We start from the raw sequence: 18084 nt of genomic DNA, 5'->3' as shown, positions 1-18084 counted from the left end.
TGTTCAGACTTCCAGAGCTTTGTGCAGGCAGACAAACCCGAAAACAAGGAGCAACACGAGGCAGACTAAAGACTGACATGATGAAACCCTAAACGCATCAAAAACAAAAACACCATTTCACACAAATATCCTTCAAACACATTTTAAAAAACAGAATGAGGGTTCACACACCGCCCATTTTGATCTCAACTCAACGTGACGTGAGGTTCCCGAATGGATTATTTAAGAAAAATGGTAATCTGCAAACATTTACAGAGCCCTGCATTCCCCAGTGGCGCATGGTGAGGATCCACAGAGACGAGTCTACAGCACAAAGACGAGCTGGCGAGTCCTCCCTCTTTGCAAACATAGCTGGCAATACAGCGAGCGCTTTAGCTGCTTCTGTGTATGTTTTCTAATCGGGCATTCTGGAGAATGCAACACAGTTTTAATCCAGTGAGACGCTGAACACACACTTAGTGGATTTTATTTCTTCATCACCACCTGAGGGGAGATCAATTGCACTTCCTGAAAATGCACAACCGCATCATGTGGCCACATACTTTTGAAACTGCTCGAGGAGCGAGGATAAAAAATCTCTTGTCGTGGAAAATATGCAGCTCACTGATATTTAGAATGGTCTTCCTGTAATTAAGCCTCCCTGGAGGATTCTTTAGTTAGCGGCACTGAAATTACTACCAGCTCCTCTAATACGTACCACATGTCATTGTATTCACACCAAGCAAGTGGACAGAGGACTTATCACAAGCTTAAAATACAGAGATTTATCTCAACTTCTATGCATTTTTAACCGTCAACATGCTCAGCAATTCTCAAGCCCAAGTACTGTCGTACTAACATGGAATATTAACACACACACACACACACACACACACACACACACACACACACACACACACACACACACACTCTAACCTCGAGACAGGGCTGATCCACGCTCCTTCTATTACCCACAAGCACAAGTTATTAATAGTTCCTCAGTATAACACACACACTGAAGTAAGTGCAACAAAAATACTGGCCAGTCAGCATGAGTGTAGCGAGAAAAGCTATTTTGACCAGAGTCATGTCACACATAAAAGAAACGTGCAGATAAGTGACAGCCTACGCGCTAACTTCTCACTCTTTCTTCCTGAAGTGGATAGAGTTTATTTTTTTCTTCCTGTAATTTGACAACTCTGAGGTTTTGGTGTGTGTGTGTGTGTGTGTGTGTGTGTGTGTGTGTGTGTGTGTGTGTGTGTGTGTGTGTGTGTGTGTGTGTTGTGTGTGTGTCAGAGTACAAGCTTTTACCAGTTGGATATAAAATCAAAATATGCAAGTATATAATATGAAATTAGCTAAAATTAAGTGCTATAAATAATACTACCGGCAATGGAAAAAATAAATAAAACATTTAGATGCAAACTTACATCTTAATAAAATGTCATCATGCTTTTAAAAGATTGCAACGACAAACAATCTTCGCGAAGAGCAGAGCAAACGCTCTCGCAGGGCACTTGAGCATCATCACTCATCACACAGCGAGCAGGAACGTGCATAAATCCCAACAGGTTACACTTTTCCAAGACCCCATTTCCCGACTGAGAGGTTCAACTACCTGCTTATACAACTCGGAGGCATGCATGGTCACAGCAATTACATTGTCAAAATTAACAAATTTGTTTTTAACGGTAGCGTAGCCAGGAGTGTGGTCATGAGGCGAGTATTGATTACCAGAACAGAGACATTAGTCTTCAGGTATTTACTCTGCCACCTCTGGTACACAGGCCTAGACCAGACCAAATCAATCCTCAGAAAAGATGGTTCTTTCCAGGCATAAATGCATAAAAGTCTACTCGAGCCTACTGGCAGCCACACTCTCCCGTGGAAATCATCTTGGCGCAGTATGAATGATAACGGTTGTCCCGACCCTTAATGCAGAAATGGACATTTTCTCCATGTTCAAATGCAAAGACATATCCCCGTCTTCTTAAAAAGGAAAAATAACTGTTACAATAGATCACTCAGTAAAAAATGCTAAATATTTTCCATTGCTTCTAATTTTATGATCAAGCGTGAGATTTGAAAAGTGCAGCCACAAGTAGCAAGAAAATTAGGGTAAATTCAGGCTTGATCTTATACTAAATATTTTCTTAGGGGGAGAGCCTGCATTTTCCCCTCTGCATCTGATGAATATAATTACAGCCAGATATGACCTTTGTGCTCTGTTTGAAAACTCAGCCCTGCATTCTCATCTTGAGCTGCACTTCCGTAACAAATGTCGGGTCGACTAAAACAAGACGAAAGGTTACATCAGAAAATGGATGCCGGCGGGCTTCAACGTCAAAGAGTTATTTTAATGATATATTCCCGTACTTCAGCCGGGCAGTTTACTCTCCAGAGGTAGCGGACCCTTGCAACAACGGCAGGCTGCTGGCTATTTTAACACAAACATGGCTTTGGAATTGTTGTTTTCAGGAATTTGTCTTTTTTTTTCCCCCCCGCCCCAGTGAAGAACATACACACCACATGAAGTGAAATAGTCAAATTGAATACGAGACCAAAATAACTGAACGACAGAAAACGATCAACACATTTTCATCAGCTAAAAAGAAGTCAACGACGGAGCACGAGTGATGCGTCTGTCCTCTGTCGTGAGCTAGCTGAAGGGAAAACAAGGAGGAATTAAGATGGAGACAAAGTAAAATGCAGAGGCTTGCAGCAGAAGAGCAGCGACCAGCTGGCCTCGGTCTCCAGCTGCCGCCACGCTACAGCCATTACTGCAGACCAGGAGTCTCCCAGGATTCCCTGACACTTATGGCTTTAAGATCACATTCGTATTGACTCCTGTCACACCTGCCATTTGTCTTTGGGAATGATGTCACATTTAAGGGGATTTTTGCAGGAGACACATTGGAGGACAATTTTGGTCCATAGACGGCCATTTACCGGCGAGAGTATTTGATTGAGCTGGTAAATGCAGGTCCGGCATGACGATGATTGCAAACCCTGGTGTGTGTGCTGGATTCTACGAAGAAATGAGGGATTAAGGGCACTCCAGAAGAGAAATGTGACTCCTAGTGTTAATGCAGGGACATGTGTCATTTAGATATTGTGGTTATAAGGGACTGCTGGGAATGTGAAGTTGCTCTCACATGAAGTTTATTGAAAATCGCACCTGTCTTTACAGGGAAGCGCTCATAAACAACGAAAAATTGATCGGCCTCATTCAAAAACCAAAAGAAAAAGTAATCAATGCTGCTAGTTTAAATGACAACGCTGTACATTTGTTATTCAACCTGAATTGGTTGAGTATTGACAATGTTTTTTTTTCCCATACCCCATTAAACTTTCCCTTATCTTAACAGGGTCACGATACAATGTGGATTATCTCTTCAACGATGTTTGGTAGACTGCAATTTGTGTTTACTCGTGTAATATTTAAGTTGAAGGACCAATACAATTTATTCCAAATAATTATTGAGTTAAAAAATTAATTGTAAATATACAGCGCGAAACACATTTTATTTTTTACTATCCTCTTATATTTAACTCTGATTTAACAAACTATTCTGTGAAGGAATGCATCAAAAGACGTAAATCTCCAAATTATCCTTCAGTCAAACACATTAAATCTCAATAAGGGAACAAAATATAGGAGCATGAATGCTACTTACCGCTGATATAAGCCACTGTTATGCAGCAAAGAAAAAAAGAATAGACACAATTTCACATTTAATTTACAGTCACTTAGCTCAAAACTGAACTTCTGAGCAAAACATGCAACAGAAACTGTTGATTATTAGTCCAGCTTAGCCTAATGGGAGGCAGAGTATGAAAATACCGTAGTGAAATATAAATGAGGGTGCTGTTTTACCGTCTTGTTGTACAATAAATCTTTCATTGCAACGGGAAGACTCATTTTTATTACCGTGTACCTGGTGCTACCACCAAGTGAGTAAGAAAGGGAGTGCAGGCAACAGGAAGGGACTTTGTGGCGGATGGGAACTGACCGTGTTCGGCCGCGGCTTTGAGCGTAGCCCCTGAGTGAGTGGATCCGGAGGGGTTCCTGATGAAGCGACGTCGCCGCCTTAAATCGTCCTCCCAGTAGTCCAGGCGCCAGAACTCCCTCGGCCGGCTGCAGCGAGACAGAGGTAGCACATGTGTTAGCAATTACCAGCCAGCATGGTATAGCAGCCCAGCATTAGCGCTTGGTCCGAGCAGGCGCACATAAAGACAGCATTGTGTTTGCGGTGTTTTTTTTTTTAAAAACCCACAGAAAAAACTCTTTAAAAACATTCACTTGGACACAAGGGTGCAGTCCAAATCATTGTACTTGACAATGACAGTATCTCCATCTCAAGAGAATAAGGTGCTCCCCTTTTTATTCATGTTTCCTCCTCTCTCTGTCAGATGGTGAACTGAGCACTAAGGCCATCACAGTGGAAGGAGCAAATGCCAGCGTGATCATTTTCCACACACTTCTCTGGCACATGCCTCCATTCTAGGCTCATTTCAAGCCCAGCAGGATGCCTCTTGTCAGGGCTCATGGCTCGCAGGATAAGGAGAAGGCCATTACAAACACAGAGGAGGGGGGTGGATAGCATTACCAATATTAATCAATGTCTACAGCACCCGTTTTTCTTTCCAATTTACATCTCCCTTTCCCAGGCCCGGTCAGTAAATCATTGTGCTCAAGGCAAAGAAAGTGTTAACTTTTAATGAGGAGTCATTGCCACATAGCATTGTACTTGTACACAGTGTACCTGTCTATAATGAAATATCTCTTCTATTTCTGAAAGTGGTTTAATTAAAACATCATCTGAAACATTCATTAACCATGGCTTGGAGGCACCACAAAGCAAAATAAAATCTATTTCTTCATTACATGAGAAATTGTTTCTTTTCCAGATTAAAGGGTTTTTAACTTAAATAACTTTGTTGTGAAAAACAAAGATGTTTATAGCAGCACAAAAAAACCTACGCTTTAACTGTAAAACAGCTCATGCGTTAAACAACTCAGTCGGGAGGGAAAAACAACAGGCGCTTGGGTCTTTAGTGAGACTAAATCCTGATCGTCTGACTCGAGTCAAATAGTCGTTTTACTTGTACTAAATGTTCTCATGAGGAAAAATACTTCTAGGAAATAAGGAAGTCCGAGTCTAGTCCTGGAGTTAATTTGGTTGGTATTTGTTCAATGCAGATATTCCTAAAATCCACAACAATTGGCCACGGTTTCGTAAAATACTGTAAATCTTTTTAATCCTGCTAAACTGTGTGAGAAATGAAAACAACCCCAGCAGGATCTACGCTCTCAGTAAATTAAGCTATGTGCTACCTACAAACCGTGTGGGTGCAATATGTTTTTTTTACATTCCCCAGACTAACCTTTTTTGAAAAGAATAAAAGCACACAAAAAATGCTAACTGATGTGACAATAAGACATACCAAGATTTAACCCATTCAAAATATATCTAAACTAATAAAAACAAAACCATGACCAGGTTATTCATAACTGGCTGCAGTGTATCCTGTGAAGGTGTAAAAGACACAGTTTATGGTTTCAGTGGCATAAACTATGACGGGAGAACCCCTCCATGCTTTATGTGATCTCCTCTTGTACGCTGCTCCGGGTGGGGGGCTCCTCACAAATCTTCAGTCCAACACCAATAATCACACAGGGGCCTCTAAAAAGGGAAAGGTGCTTTACGCAAAAAAAAATGAATACAATTTCATGCGGGTCCTTTCAAACCTGGCATGCCCTGGCTAATGAAAACCATTGATTATTTGATTTATATAGAAAAATCGGTCTCAAAATGCTTGGTGACGAGTGGAGGGCTGCTGCTGCTCATATCTCGAGTGCATGGAAAGACAACCACTGAGACTACGATACGTCAGGCCGTTTGGGACATTTTCAAAAATGGCGTAAATGGGAATGTAGATTTTGTGCATTCAGAGCAGTGAATCAAGAGTATGCAGAATGCAAGTTGGAAAAGACACAAGGGACGCAGGTCTGTGCACCACCAGATCTCCCACCAGTGACAAAGACCCTGCTCCATGTTTGTGTGCGATAGTCTCCGAACACAAATGGCCACTTCATCATCCTGCCTGCAACGGTATTCATCTATGAAAATAATTATCAAGGTTGTGCATGGCGCACGGCTCCGAATCAGGACGCACTCGTCTCTCATCTCATGGAAGAGGGGAGGGGGTCTGTCTGATTCACACAATACACATTAATCCATCAGGAGGGGAACCATTGGCTGCTGTAATTAGTCAAAGCATTGGGAGGGGGGGGAAAGAGACCACCTCTGCCAGTCATATTCATCTAGCTCCATGAACAGGCGACAATGGAAGTCCTAATGATGGGGTGCTGGAAGAAGTGAACGCGCGATGAAAGATACCTCGTCATCAATCCCCAACGAGAGCGCCGCCGTAACAAGAATGGAGACGTACAGCGCTCTGCAACCCCCATGCCGCACACTGAGTGTGTTTCCACAAACACGATAAATTATTCAGAGCTCATCCATCCTCCTAGGGCATCCGTGGCAGAATTTACTGAAGCACCATTCTTCAAAATAACAACAATTAAAATAACAAAAGGGCCGGCGTCGTGCTGCGGCTCACGCCAACCACTTGTGTAATTAGTAATTAGTTTGGTCATAAAAGGTGTCTGGAAGGCCGGCTCGTGGAGCCTGAAGTGACTGTTGTCTGATGATGAAAGTGAGTAAGAGAAAATCTGACAGACGGAGAGAGTGCGGATTTAAAAAACAAAAAAGACAATTTCTAATGTCGACCATATTGGCAAATGATGAAAATAGTTGTATGTGAAGTAGTAAATAGTGATTACCTATTTTTTTTTTCATCGTTTGGATGCTCTTCTGGATCTTGGAAAAATGTTTACCAATACAAAGGACGAATGGCGAAGTTGAAGTTCCCCGTTTTTATGTGGCTCTGATGCTCATCAGGTAACAAAACAGTAATGCCTTCAATTTAATAAGCTTTGCTGGTGGGCTCTTTAAGATGTTAATTGCACTACTGTACATTACCCATTGACTTCATAACAGAGCAGGCGACCTAAGACAAACAAATGGATTAATTATGTGCTAGTTCAGGATAAGTAAAATGCTCATTTTGAAAGATGAGCATTTAGAAAAGTGGAGGGACAAGTGAACTACATGAACGATGTTCTCCACAATAAACTATCGACCGTCACATGGGAGCATTTTGACAAACGCATATTCATTTACAAGCATGTATGAATCCCAGTATGCTTCATTAACATAAAGCCATTCAATAAAAGGTATATGATAAAAAAGCATCAGAAACATATAACTTTCTTTTTTATGCATTCTCCTTATACATGAGTCTCTATATTTGTGTTCTTTGCTTTGTTGACTACGACAGCATCCTGCAGCACCAACCTCATTTCCCTTGAGGGGTATTAAGGTTTAATCTTGTCCTAAATATAATACTAATCTGGCATTAAGAAACACTAAAATAAACAATCCCAATCCACTTTCAAGTCACCTCTATTAATCATCATGTGTTGTTGGGATTATCAAACGGCTAGTTTAAAACATGTTAATAGATTCTCTCTGCCGGTCCTGAAGTTTCATAGCACTGCTATTTATATGGCACAATTGTTCATTTGCTGACAAGGACAAATGACTCCCATCCATCAAGATTCAATTAGACAGGGTGGTTTCAGAGACACATGTATCAGTTTTGGGTTGTTTTTTTTTTTTGAAAGGGGGGTGGCGGTGTAATTCCAGTTTTTTAAAAGTTTCTTTTGTTTTTAAACGAACAAAATAAACTGATATTAGAACAAGAAAAGCATCAGATAACTTTCTTGGCTATTTTCTAGTATTTCATTTGAATCCAGCTGTGGGGAAAAAGGGGTGAATACGAAGAGGTAGAGAGCATGTCATTCTTTCTGCACGGGTTTCCCTTTAAAGGATTTGATGTTATGTAAATGATAAAATGACCTCTATCAAAGCAAGCAGGATAAGCGGAGTGAATGTGCTTTCATATATCACCACAAGCGACCGCTCTTCGGCACAAACAGTCATTCATAACCTTTCTGCAAAATTAATTTGGGTACAGTCAATGAAAGCTGCATATGCAGGGGACATTTCTCTCCTTCCTTATTTTATATTAATGCCAGTTCCTATTGGCAGCCCTCAAATTGCTCAAACATTGCTGCTATCCCCAAGATCATTTTGCTTTGATTTGCATAAACCATGTGTTTAGAAGAAATGGGAGAGTGGCGATAGATTGAGGATTTGTCATGTTGAGGACTGGTTGCTTGAGCACTGGCTCTTTGTCAAACGGTGGCAGCGATCACATCGATGGCATCTCCAGACTCAAATTAAAATGAAACCGGACCAAATACCTTCCCACTGAAATTGTTTGGCATGATTAAGTCCCGCCGAAGTGATTTTCTACATGTGCATTAATGCCGTGCCTTCCCTCTCCAATGAGGTTTAAAGGGGGCCTTCTACATGTGTGTGTATGTTAATTCACCTCAGCTAATGTTGTTGACAACGTTCACCAGAGGTAATGTCAGGGTCACAGACCCAGCAACATTTCCATCTTATCCCCTTAAATGACAAGCGCATGGATAATGTTGCCCACCCTTATTATTAATCCCAGGATTGAATAATTTCATTTGTCTATTTTTTATATTAATTTAAATAACGGGATCCAACACTACAATAGATCTGCGATGAAGAGTTGAGAAAAAAAACATATTTAGTCAAAAAGTATGCACTGGATTAAAGAAAGAACAAATGTACTCCCAAGCTAAATATATACATGTGAGCTGAATAATTTAACCACACTGAGACAAAGTCCATGTACATTTACATCCTTTGCTTTCATCTTACTCTTGTTAACTTCCCTTCCACTGAATTTTGTTGCGAACACACAGGAGTGCACACACTCATTACCGAGACAACACAAGCACCTTCCACTCTTCCCAATTAACTCCAATTTATCCAAGAGCTTTCAAAAAGCGATTTGAAAAAAAAAGAAAAGAAAGAAGAAAAAAAAGAGGGACTGATATTGCATCTCTGCAACATCACCGGCTTGCGAGGATCAAAGTACTCCCATGGGTGGGAGGCAAAAGGCTTCAGACTCCCCACAATGCAGTGCAGCCAAATGAAATAATGCAAATCGGGCCCTAATTACCACCAGCTTAGTGCGCAGCTTCCAATTAGCAGCAATTACACTCACGGTGTAAATTCACCAACAAAAAGCCAGACAATTACACACTAATTATTTCAGATTTCATGGGCGGTAGAAGAGAAAGCATTGTGTTTCATAAGGTAGTAAATATTGACCAAAAACCAGAATCTTTAACATACGCTAAGAAAGCATTTTCAACCAGAATGAAAAATGTTGCACTTGATTTTATTGTTAAATATTAAAATGGCTTCACGGTTCGCATCATGAGAATGATCCCACTGCATAATGAATAGTGTGTACAGACTCTTCATGCTACATCGCTAAAGTGGTACCATCTGTATTTTTGATAAAGGGTCACATTTTTCGAGTGATTTTGACAACATGCATTTAAGGCCATTTATCACCACTACTGCGAGGTAATGAGGGCAGCCACTGGACCAGAGTTGCATAATTCTGCCATTACCGGCCCATTGTAATAATCTTCTGACCTCTAGCTTTCAGAGCTGAACTTGAATGGTGTGACAAATCTGAACAAATACACAACGTTTCCAAAACAAAAACATAGTGGAGAAGCTCAAGGTCAGCTGAGATTGGGAGGCGGAGCTTAAATGTAACGCACATTGGCCCATGCTGAACCTTTATCACCTCCAATGTCAAAACCAGTCAAATTCACTAAAAACACTTATTTTTAAATATACTATTTTAAAAGCAAGACATTCCAACATATTTTATAATTCCTAAAAAAAAAGGTAAAAATTAAACTGATCTTGCTTGTTCAGTGAGTATATACTTTATAAAACAATCTCTCTACAATAGTCTGTTGTAAGTCCTGCTTCAATCTCATCGAGCGAGACTGTCTGCTATTCATGAGCACCTACTCCCCTCTCTCCATCATACGGCTGTGCTCATTATACAGCACTTACATTGTCGTGTGTGTGTGTGTGTGTGTGTGTGTGTGTGTGTGTGTGTGTGTGTGTGTGTGTGTGTGTGTGTGTGTGTGTGTGTCAAGTGCAGCAATTGCTTTGCAAGGTGATTGAGACGATCATATAAACAGAAGTCTGACTAACTATAATGGCGATGTAGTTATCTCTTCATTCGAGAAAATAATCTAACAGAGAAGAGGAAGACAAAAAAAAAGCATCAGCGCTGAAGTCTCGAATTATGAATAGTAACATTTCTTCCAGGGATTTATTATGTTGCCGGTAATGGGGATTTTATATTGTTTAATATTGCCTCGTGAACATCAGGCATTGTACTCTTTCAGCTTGATCACACTGTTAAATTGCTTAGAATTTTATGAGACTTTGTGAAGCTAAATTCTTATTCGGTTTCCTTTAATCTTTCAGCTCTGTACCGAGTCCATACAATGTACACAAAATCACACGAGAATAAACACAAAGCTCCCAGCATCTATTATCAATGTCAGTTCTTAACATCACAGATCTCGCACATTGAACTCTCCCGGTCTGATCCTCTGGAGGTGTTGCTGAACTTGAACTCAGACGCAGAGGTGGGGTGGGTGGGCGTGAAGTAAATCTACAGCTGAAGATCTACGAGGGAAGGACCATCCTCAGTCTTCCGCTGCCCTCGCCGCGCATGTTGCTAAGAAAGAGCTGGATTCTAAAGATAAAGGCCATTTTTTGGGGGGGCAAATGGTGAAAGTAGCAAAATAAATGACCTGCTGGTACCATGGCGTAATTACAGTGGCTGGAGGAATACCAATCTATCACACGGTCGAGGGAGGAGGGGCTGACACGCTGCAAAGGGGTTAGTCAAAGGAGATAGCCTCTGACTAACTACTGGCCCCGGACAATCAATACTCTGCAGATATTGCATTCAGGGATAAAGGAGGGGATGGGGGGGGGAGGAGAAAAAAAGCCCTAAAAACTTCCCAAATGGCTTTTCATTCAGATATTGATCAGCACCCTTTTATCATGACCTTGCTCCACTAAGGCTATATACTTTCTTAAGGGTATATGAAACTCATAAATCTGAGAGTTGCTACAGAGTCACACTGGGCCTGTGAGCAGCGAGGCAGGGCGGCAGGACGGTGTAATTGGTCTTTCAGGGATGGCGGCCCTCTTTCATACTTCATAACAAGGATCCCATTACCTTCCTGAGCCGAGAGGAGGAGGAGGACGAACGATACTGAGGGCGTTAAATCGAAGAAGCGGGTCTGAAAGATGTAGAAAGGTTAGTAGAAATTGGTTAAACCGAAAAACCTCTCGTCACGTCTCACCTGCGGTGTCTGTGACGCACAATGAATAGCAAGCCGGCGACGAGTTTACAGCAGAGACTCACCACCGAGTCACAAGTTGGTAGAGGACCTCGTTTTAATAAATAGAAATTATCCCGTAAATTCACAAATTTGTGTGTTTAGTAAGGGAAAAAACACACAAATATGGTTCAAAATTGGTGTAAGGCTAATCGTAAGTATAGTTATTGTCACAATAACAAAAAATATTACCAGCTATAATGCAGAATGCATCTCAAAATGAAGAGTTGCAACAATTAAATGAAAAGGTGCATTGATATAATTGCTCACAATCTACTACAAATGGTAAACATGCCAACTGGCTCAAACAGAGAACCCAAAAACATTACCGCTCATATTCACAATAATGATTAAAAGCACGTTTTAATTGAGCCACTTGCCTTTTTCTTATCTTTTTTTTTAAAATGATCCATTGAGTCGTTTTTTAAACTCGGGTCTGACCTGCAACACTTAACCATGCGAACATATGGACATCATCAGCTGTTAATATGTTCCACCATGACACTCTGTTACTATTCCTTACGGCCCCAGCCACTGTACTGTATATACAGTCGAGGTAAATGTTATCATTAAGGCTATATTCTATTCCATATCCATGAGCCAGACTGCACGGTAGGGCCTTCCTGGCACGTTATTTTATGAAACTGATGGAACGCAAGTCTGTCAAACGGGAACGGTCTCCACAGAGACTTAAGGAACATCCCTTTTGTCCCCGTCACAACTTTTCTGTCCCAGACACATGTCACTGTGCATGATTAATGAGGTAGAGGGTTTCACATCAAACCCCTTTAAGGACTTTAGAGACGGAGATCCCTGCTTGATACGAGGAGTCTTGTTTACGAGAAGATGAACATAACGGCGGCCCATGCGCTGCTTCGTGCAGTATGTTTATGCTATATGTTTATGACTGCATCGAGGCAGATGGATGAACAAAACTCGAGCCACCGGCTAATTGGTTTTGAAGTAGCCGGGGCTCGGACTAAAGGAAACAACTGTCTCTGACTCGGAAGAGACGGGAGCTTGGGAGCGCTGCAGCTGCCACCACTCAGTACATCGGGTCATGTTGGTGTTTAGATTGGACATATTTATAAGCAAACCACGAGCTATTATCAGTTATGAATGATCCGCTAAATACTGGACAAACTTCTGGAATGTTTAGATTGCGACGGGCTCATTTTAGGGATTATCTCATTTAAATATGATTAAACAGACGTCAGGATTTATTGTTGGTGAAATCTGTAGCAGTAGAAAGGTGTTTGGAACAAAAGGATTAGTTCCGAAGATTAGAATAAACACAATAATCAATGTTTGGAAATGAAGCAATTAGAACATCTGGTGAATAAATCAGAATCAGTAAAGCTTGGGGCAACGATGTTTACTCTTTTCGCAAATGCAACAAAAGGCAATCTGATGATCAGATAAGTCGGCAACCGCAGAGTTTTCCATCCAGCAAACAAGACGCGCGCTCAACCTTTTACAAACAGATTTGTACGATCACTCATCGCTATGGTTTAGTGTACACTGCAGCGAGAGGAAAGGATGTGGAAAAGAATGTCCGCCTTGTCTTTGTCTCCATCTTAACTTTTGATGCTTCAGTAACAAATATCTCTCTCCATCATCCTCTGTTCCATTCATCTCCACCTCTCCCTCTCCCTCTGTCTGTCTGTCTTCCTGCCCCTCACGTGTCATGCATTTCCGAGAGTCAGTGTACTCTAAACAGTTATGTTCTTGTTTCCTATGGTTATGATCTCCACTGACGTGCTGGAGTCCCATTTCCTTTTTCAGCTCTGCGTGCACACTACCAGCGTGGCCATAATGTACAGCGTGTCCATAAAACATGCACGCAAGGCAGCGCCGACACTGAGCAGACTTCGGCTTTAACACATGCATTACATTCAGTATTATGCATCATAATTGTGATTTAAGTCTGGACTGAAAGCATACAAGTAGAGATGAATCGGGCTGCAGTAGTTTCTCATGCAATCATTTATTTAAAAAAAAAAGAAAAAATGCTATGTGAACATAAATGTCCTAACCGTAGTCAGCATAACTGCTGTATGTTCAGAGCATAATTAATTGATTCCTTGGGAGGGTGATACAGTTGCAGTCCAGGAGGAGGCTCAACGAGTGGAGAAAAAACTAACAAGGCTGCTGGAACTCCGTAGAGCTGCAGTATTACGGTTTATTAACTGAAGAGGTAATGAGCTGAAGTTGTATTCAACTTTTTAATACGAGTGATTAATCAAAATAAATTAAAAAAGTGCACATTCTTTTTAGTAATTGAGGAATTTAATTCCTTAAGTCAATTTAACGGGTTGCATTAAAGTTGAAGGAAGCTTTGTCATGTGTGCAAATTAAATTTGCACTTTTGGAGTTTCCTTATATTGCAGTCTTCATCTTGAGGGGGAGGTGGATATACAGAGAAGTGCTAATTTGCCTTAAATTGTGCATCTGCCACCACTTGGTCGCATACGTTTGACTAATTTACAAGAAAAAAAAGTCAAACATCTGCTAGTTTCAGGTTATTAAATGCAGAAAATTGTGAGTCAATATTTTCTGAGATCACAGACTACCACACTACCATGAATCGAATAAACACAAGAACAATGCAAAGATTGACAGTTAAAAAAACAAACAAAAAAAAACTGTAATCAGAAAATTAAGAATGAATTAACCACAAATTAACAAAATTTAAAAAAAAAATGTAAATGTGTCATTATCAAACATGAACGCCAAACACTCACTGGTTCCAGTTTCAGAGATGTCATCTTTACTTTTCTGTTTTTATTACTGCTAATTAGTCATTTCAGGCTTTCGGACAAAACAAGCAATTTTGAAAAAAAATAATAATTAAAAGAAAAATAATCCTGATAATAATTCACAATGGAAATTGTTTATTGCAGACTTAATAAATATAATGTATATATAGTACTTGCGCTGCACTTACTCTGCCCATGCATCACATAGTGCTGTTTATATGATGGGGATGTTGCGTAAAGGAAACAATATCTCCTTTACTAAAAAGAACAAATAACTCAAGCGGTAGGACAAACCCTCAGTACATTGAGTCTCTTCTGTATCATTAGTGGATGAAAAGCAAAAGCCTGTTCTAACTGTGAACGTTCTGCTCCGGCTTCTTTCCCTCAATGGTGCACTAGAGAAATGACATAGCACAAGATAAAATAGTAATGCTAATATCAATAGTTTGTCCATTACAGGTCAGCTAACTGTCCGGCAGAACAGTTACAAAGCTGTTCTTTTTCGATCTCACAAGGCCGATCAATACGGGGGCATACTGTTTCAATTTTGCCGGCATTGATTTTCTCTATAACACTCCAACCCTAAAGCATCCGTCTTTCTGAAGGAAGGAAGATTTGATTTACTGAAGAAAAATTCGAGTGCACATCACAAAGATTTTTTGCCGGGCGGGAGTGTGACATGCCAAAAGATGGATGTCCCTTGGCTGGGAAGCCTCTAGCCTAAGGGCGTCCATTAGAGCAGTGGTGCTGCAGAAAATGAGCTGCTCATATGAGGGAGGAGGAGCAGAGGGAGAGGAGTCGGTGCTCGAGGTGCGTGTGTTTTAGGGGGACGAGCTGTACGTGAGGGTTGTTGGAATAAACCGGAGATAAAAAAGGATGCTGATGCTGGCTTAAAAGGAAAGACCACAAAGTAGGAAAACGGCAAAACTCCAGAGCGTATACCGAAACCTCTTCATTTTGAATAATGCTATCATTTGCCTCAAACAGACGTCATGATTGTCAACAGCAGCTCTGGATTTTAAAAATAAGTGTGCATACTGCTTCTACATCACACTTCAACCTTTTTTCAGCTGCAGCCACCTTCCTTCTACTTTCCTCGCTTCCTGCATCCAGAGTGAATTTCCATGGTACATTAGTCAGCCTATTAGAATGCAATAAAGAGAAGGTATGAGAGGGGAAAAAAGAGGAGTAGTGCGAGTCCCCGGAGACCGAGTTGTAGTTCTCCATCATCTGCCCTCATCTCCCCTCTCTGTCCGTCGACTTTGTCTAGGTGTCATGTACATGAAAGATGATTCTTGACCCAAATAAACACCGCAGCGGTCTGGATGCTCAATGGACCCAAGCTCAAAGAAAGAGGGGAAAAAAATGTGATGAGCGATGAGGAGAGAAAAAAAAATGACATCTGCCAGTTGTTTCATTTGTGGCTATCTTGCTAGGTGTTCATTTACTTTTTTTCCCTCCCTCTAAAAAGACAGCAGGCTGGCATGTTGAACACCTGAGTCTCAAGGCACTGGGACAGAAACGTATGGACAAACAGGTAGTCGCCCTATCTGTCTGGCCGTGCATCTGTCTGTCTTGACACTAGATGACAGACAAGGGCACAAAAAACGATAGATACCACCTCTGTCTGGTGGAAGAAATCCTCCCTGGACCGCCGGTGATACAACTGTAGTAGATAGTGAAACAAGAAAGGGCAAAGGACAAGGAGTGGGAGAGGAAAAGAAAAGAAATTGTATGTTGAGAGAAAGAGAGAGAACCGCAGACGAAGCAGGGGAATGGAAAAGGGAAAATCACCTAACACCTCTTTTCTCCAGAGGCCGGGGCCGCTGTAAGCTGGATATTAAGACACAAATTGCATTCAGGCGGGTCACACTGTGTCAGAAGATATTAGATGCCTGCCGTGAGGAAACAACAATTCCCATCAGCTTGTGAGAAAATAATATTTTCATTTTCAGACTCTTTATTGAATGGAAACTTTGGGGAATACGTTTTTATGGCGTGTGAGCAGGCAGGCAACAAAAGGTCGTAATCATAGCTGCGTATTGTCTTTGTGTTCCAGGATTTCATTTTCACAGCTGGAAAAAGCATTGTGCGTATCCGCGCTTCCCCTCCCATTTGTATTCACAGGCAGGGATGTTGCTGCATCACACGTCGGGCTGTTGTATTTGGGGAATTAGGGAACAAACATCTCTTGTATTAGGACGCTTGCAGGCATGCAGGTGTGTGCACGAGTTGTTTGGGGGGGGGTTTTCCCCCCGTGTCCATCTTTTCCTTTTACTTGTTCTTTTTTTTTTTGGAGTTTTCAGCACCAGATGTTTCTCCAGTGCCCGCATACCACGGGCTCTGGTGCGTAGCTGCACCACCTGACCTTCACAGTAATTGGCCAAAAATATTGATGTAATGGCACAGGACTGATTGTGATTTATTAAAAGAGCGCTGCACTCCAAGGCCCAGTGCCAATGGCTCCCTGCGCCCATCGGCAGCCATTAGGAAAACCATCAATAGCGCAACGGCATAAAGGGCCAGTAATGGGGGACTTTTCTGGCCAGGGCTCATAGAACACAATCTCCATAGTAAATAGCCTGGTGTGAGAACACATGAAGACTAATAGACAAAAAGAGAAGTAGATACAGCATATCCTGATGCAAGAGGGAAGGAATAGAATAGAAAAAACAAAGGCAGCCAGAGACAGACTCCTCATCCAATAGCAAACTAACCCTCGCCAGACGAGTCTCTGGAGAGTTGGTTCAGCCTAACAAGCGCGAGCCAGCGGCCGTCTCTCCAGCTCACCATTACCCACTACCTGCACAAACAGCCATCATTAGGGAATAGCTGCATTGGATTCTGCTGCCTATTTGGCGAAACAAACACGCAGAATAAGGTTCCCTCTGTTCTTAATGGGAGCAGAGCTGTTTAAATGGCTTTCATCTCTCTCTCCAGTCAATGCATCATTCAACCCACAGCTGACATTTTCACCTTTGCAAATCTAATTTAATCAAAGCCATGAGTATCGGGGGACGAGAAAGATTATGATGAGATTAAAACCATTACAGTGGTTTGAATAATTTCAAGGCTGAGAGAAATGACATGCTATGAACACGGTTCATGAAAAAAAAAAAAACTAAACAGGTGCATCCACTTGATTAAAGGGGTTTCTCTGCAATGCTCAATTAGTCTGGAAAATACCCTTGCATATGGGGAACAAAATATAATTGTGATGAAACGTAGAAACAAAAGGATTTGTCTTTTTTTTTTTACATTTACAAAAAACATAATCAAACAAAAAATCCAGTGTGCGCGTGTGTGTGCGTGCGCGTGCGCGTGCGTGTGCGCGTGCGTGTGCGCGTGCGTGTGTGTGTGTGTGTCTTCCGTCATTACACAAATTCTAAAGTGTAATAACAATCTTACTTGAAAGGAAAATGACATTGTAAAAACTCCCAGAATGAGCTTTTGCTTTGAGACTTGTGTTTTACCTTTTGGAAGAGCTTCCCCAGGCTCCATGTTTATCAGTCAGGATGTTGACTATCTTCTGGATGAGCTGTGTGGCGGTCATGTGGTCGCGGTACTTGGCCGCTCGGATCAGGTGGTCGCACATCTTCTCCTCGTCTCGCTTCTCCGCTGCGTACTGAGCGCAGTTTGACTAGGAACCAGATAGAAAAGGTGCGTTATACATTCCGTAAGTGAAGGCATCACAAGCGCGCACATTGCAAAGAGGTGAACAAAAGTGTCAAGAAACTGAATTATACAACATGTAAATTCAAATGTGTGCTAGTAACTTGTGCAACGTATGTGGTAAAACCCGTTCTATAGGAAGGTACAAAGCAGACACATATAGAAACTCCACTCTGAGTCCAACCAAATGAAAAGCATGGGGTCATTTCT

General features: G+C 41.5%; 1 protein-coding gene across 4 annotated transcripts in view; it reads right to left on the bottom strand.

Annotated features, from left to right (window-relative positions):
- The window catches only part of lrba (LPS-responsive vesicle trafficking, beach and anchor containing), a 176186-nt gene that overhangs the window by 71746 nt on the left and 86356 nt on the right, over positions 1–18084 (bottom strand). For 3 of the 4 annotated variants that reach the window (XM_068588540.1, XM_068588539.1, XM_068588537.1), the window contains 3 exons: positions 17676–17842; positions 3993–4117; positions 3657–3671 (listed from right to left, as the gene is read on the bottom strand). In XM_068588540.1, coding sequence (XP_068444641.1) covers positions 3657–3671; positions 3993–4117; positions 17676–17842 — 307 coding nt within the window. The remainder of the gene's footprint in view (positions 1–3656; positions 3672–3992; positions 4118–17675; positions 17843–18084) is intronic. The other variant, XM_068588538.1, reaches the window with a different exon arrangement.

Source organism: Clinocottus analis, unplaced genomic scaffold (genome assembly GCF_023055335.1).
Source record: "Clinocottus analis isolate CAN_PGR_092001 unplaced genomic scaffold, fCliAna1.0.p SCAF_22, whole genome shotgun sequence".
NCBI classification, from domain to species: Eukaryota; Metazoa; Chordata; class Actinopteri; order Perciformes; family Cottidae; genus Clinocottus; species Clinocottus analis.
This window is presented reverse-complemented; position numbering and strand designations above follow the sequence as displayed.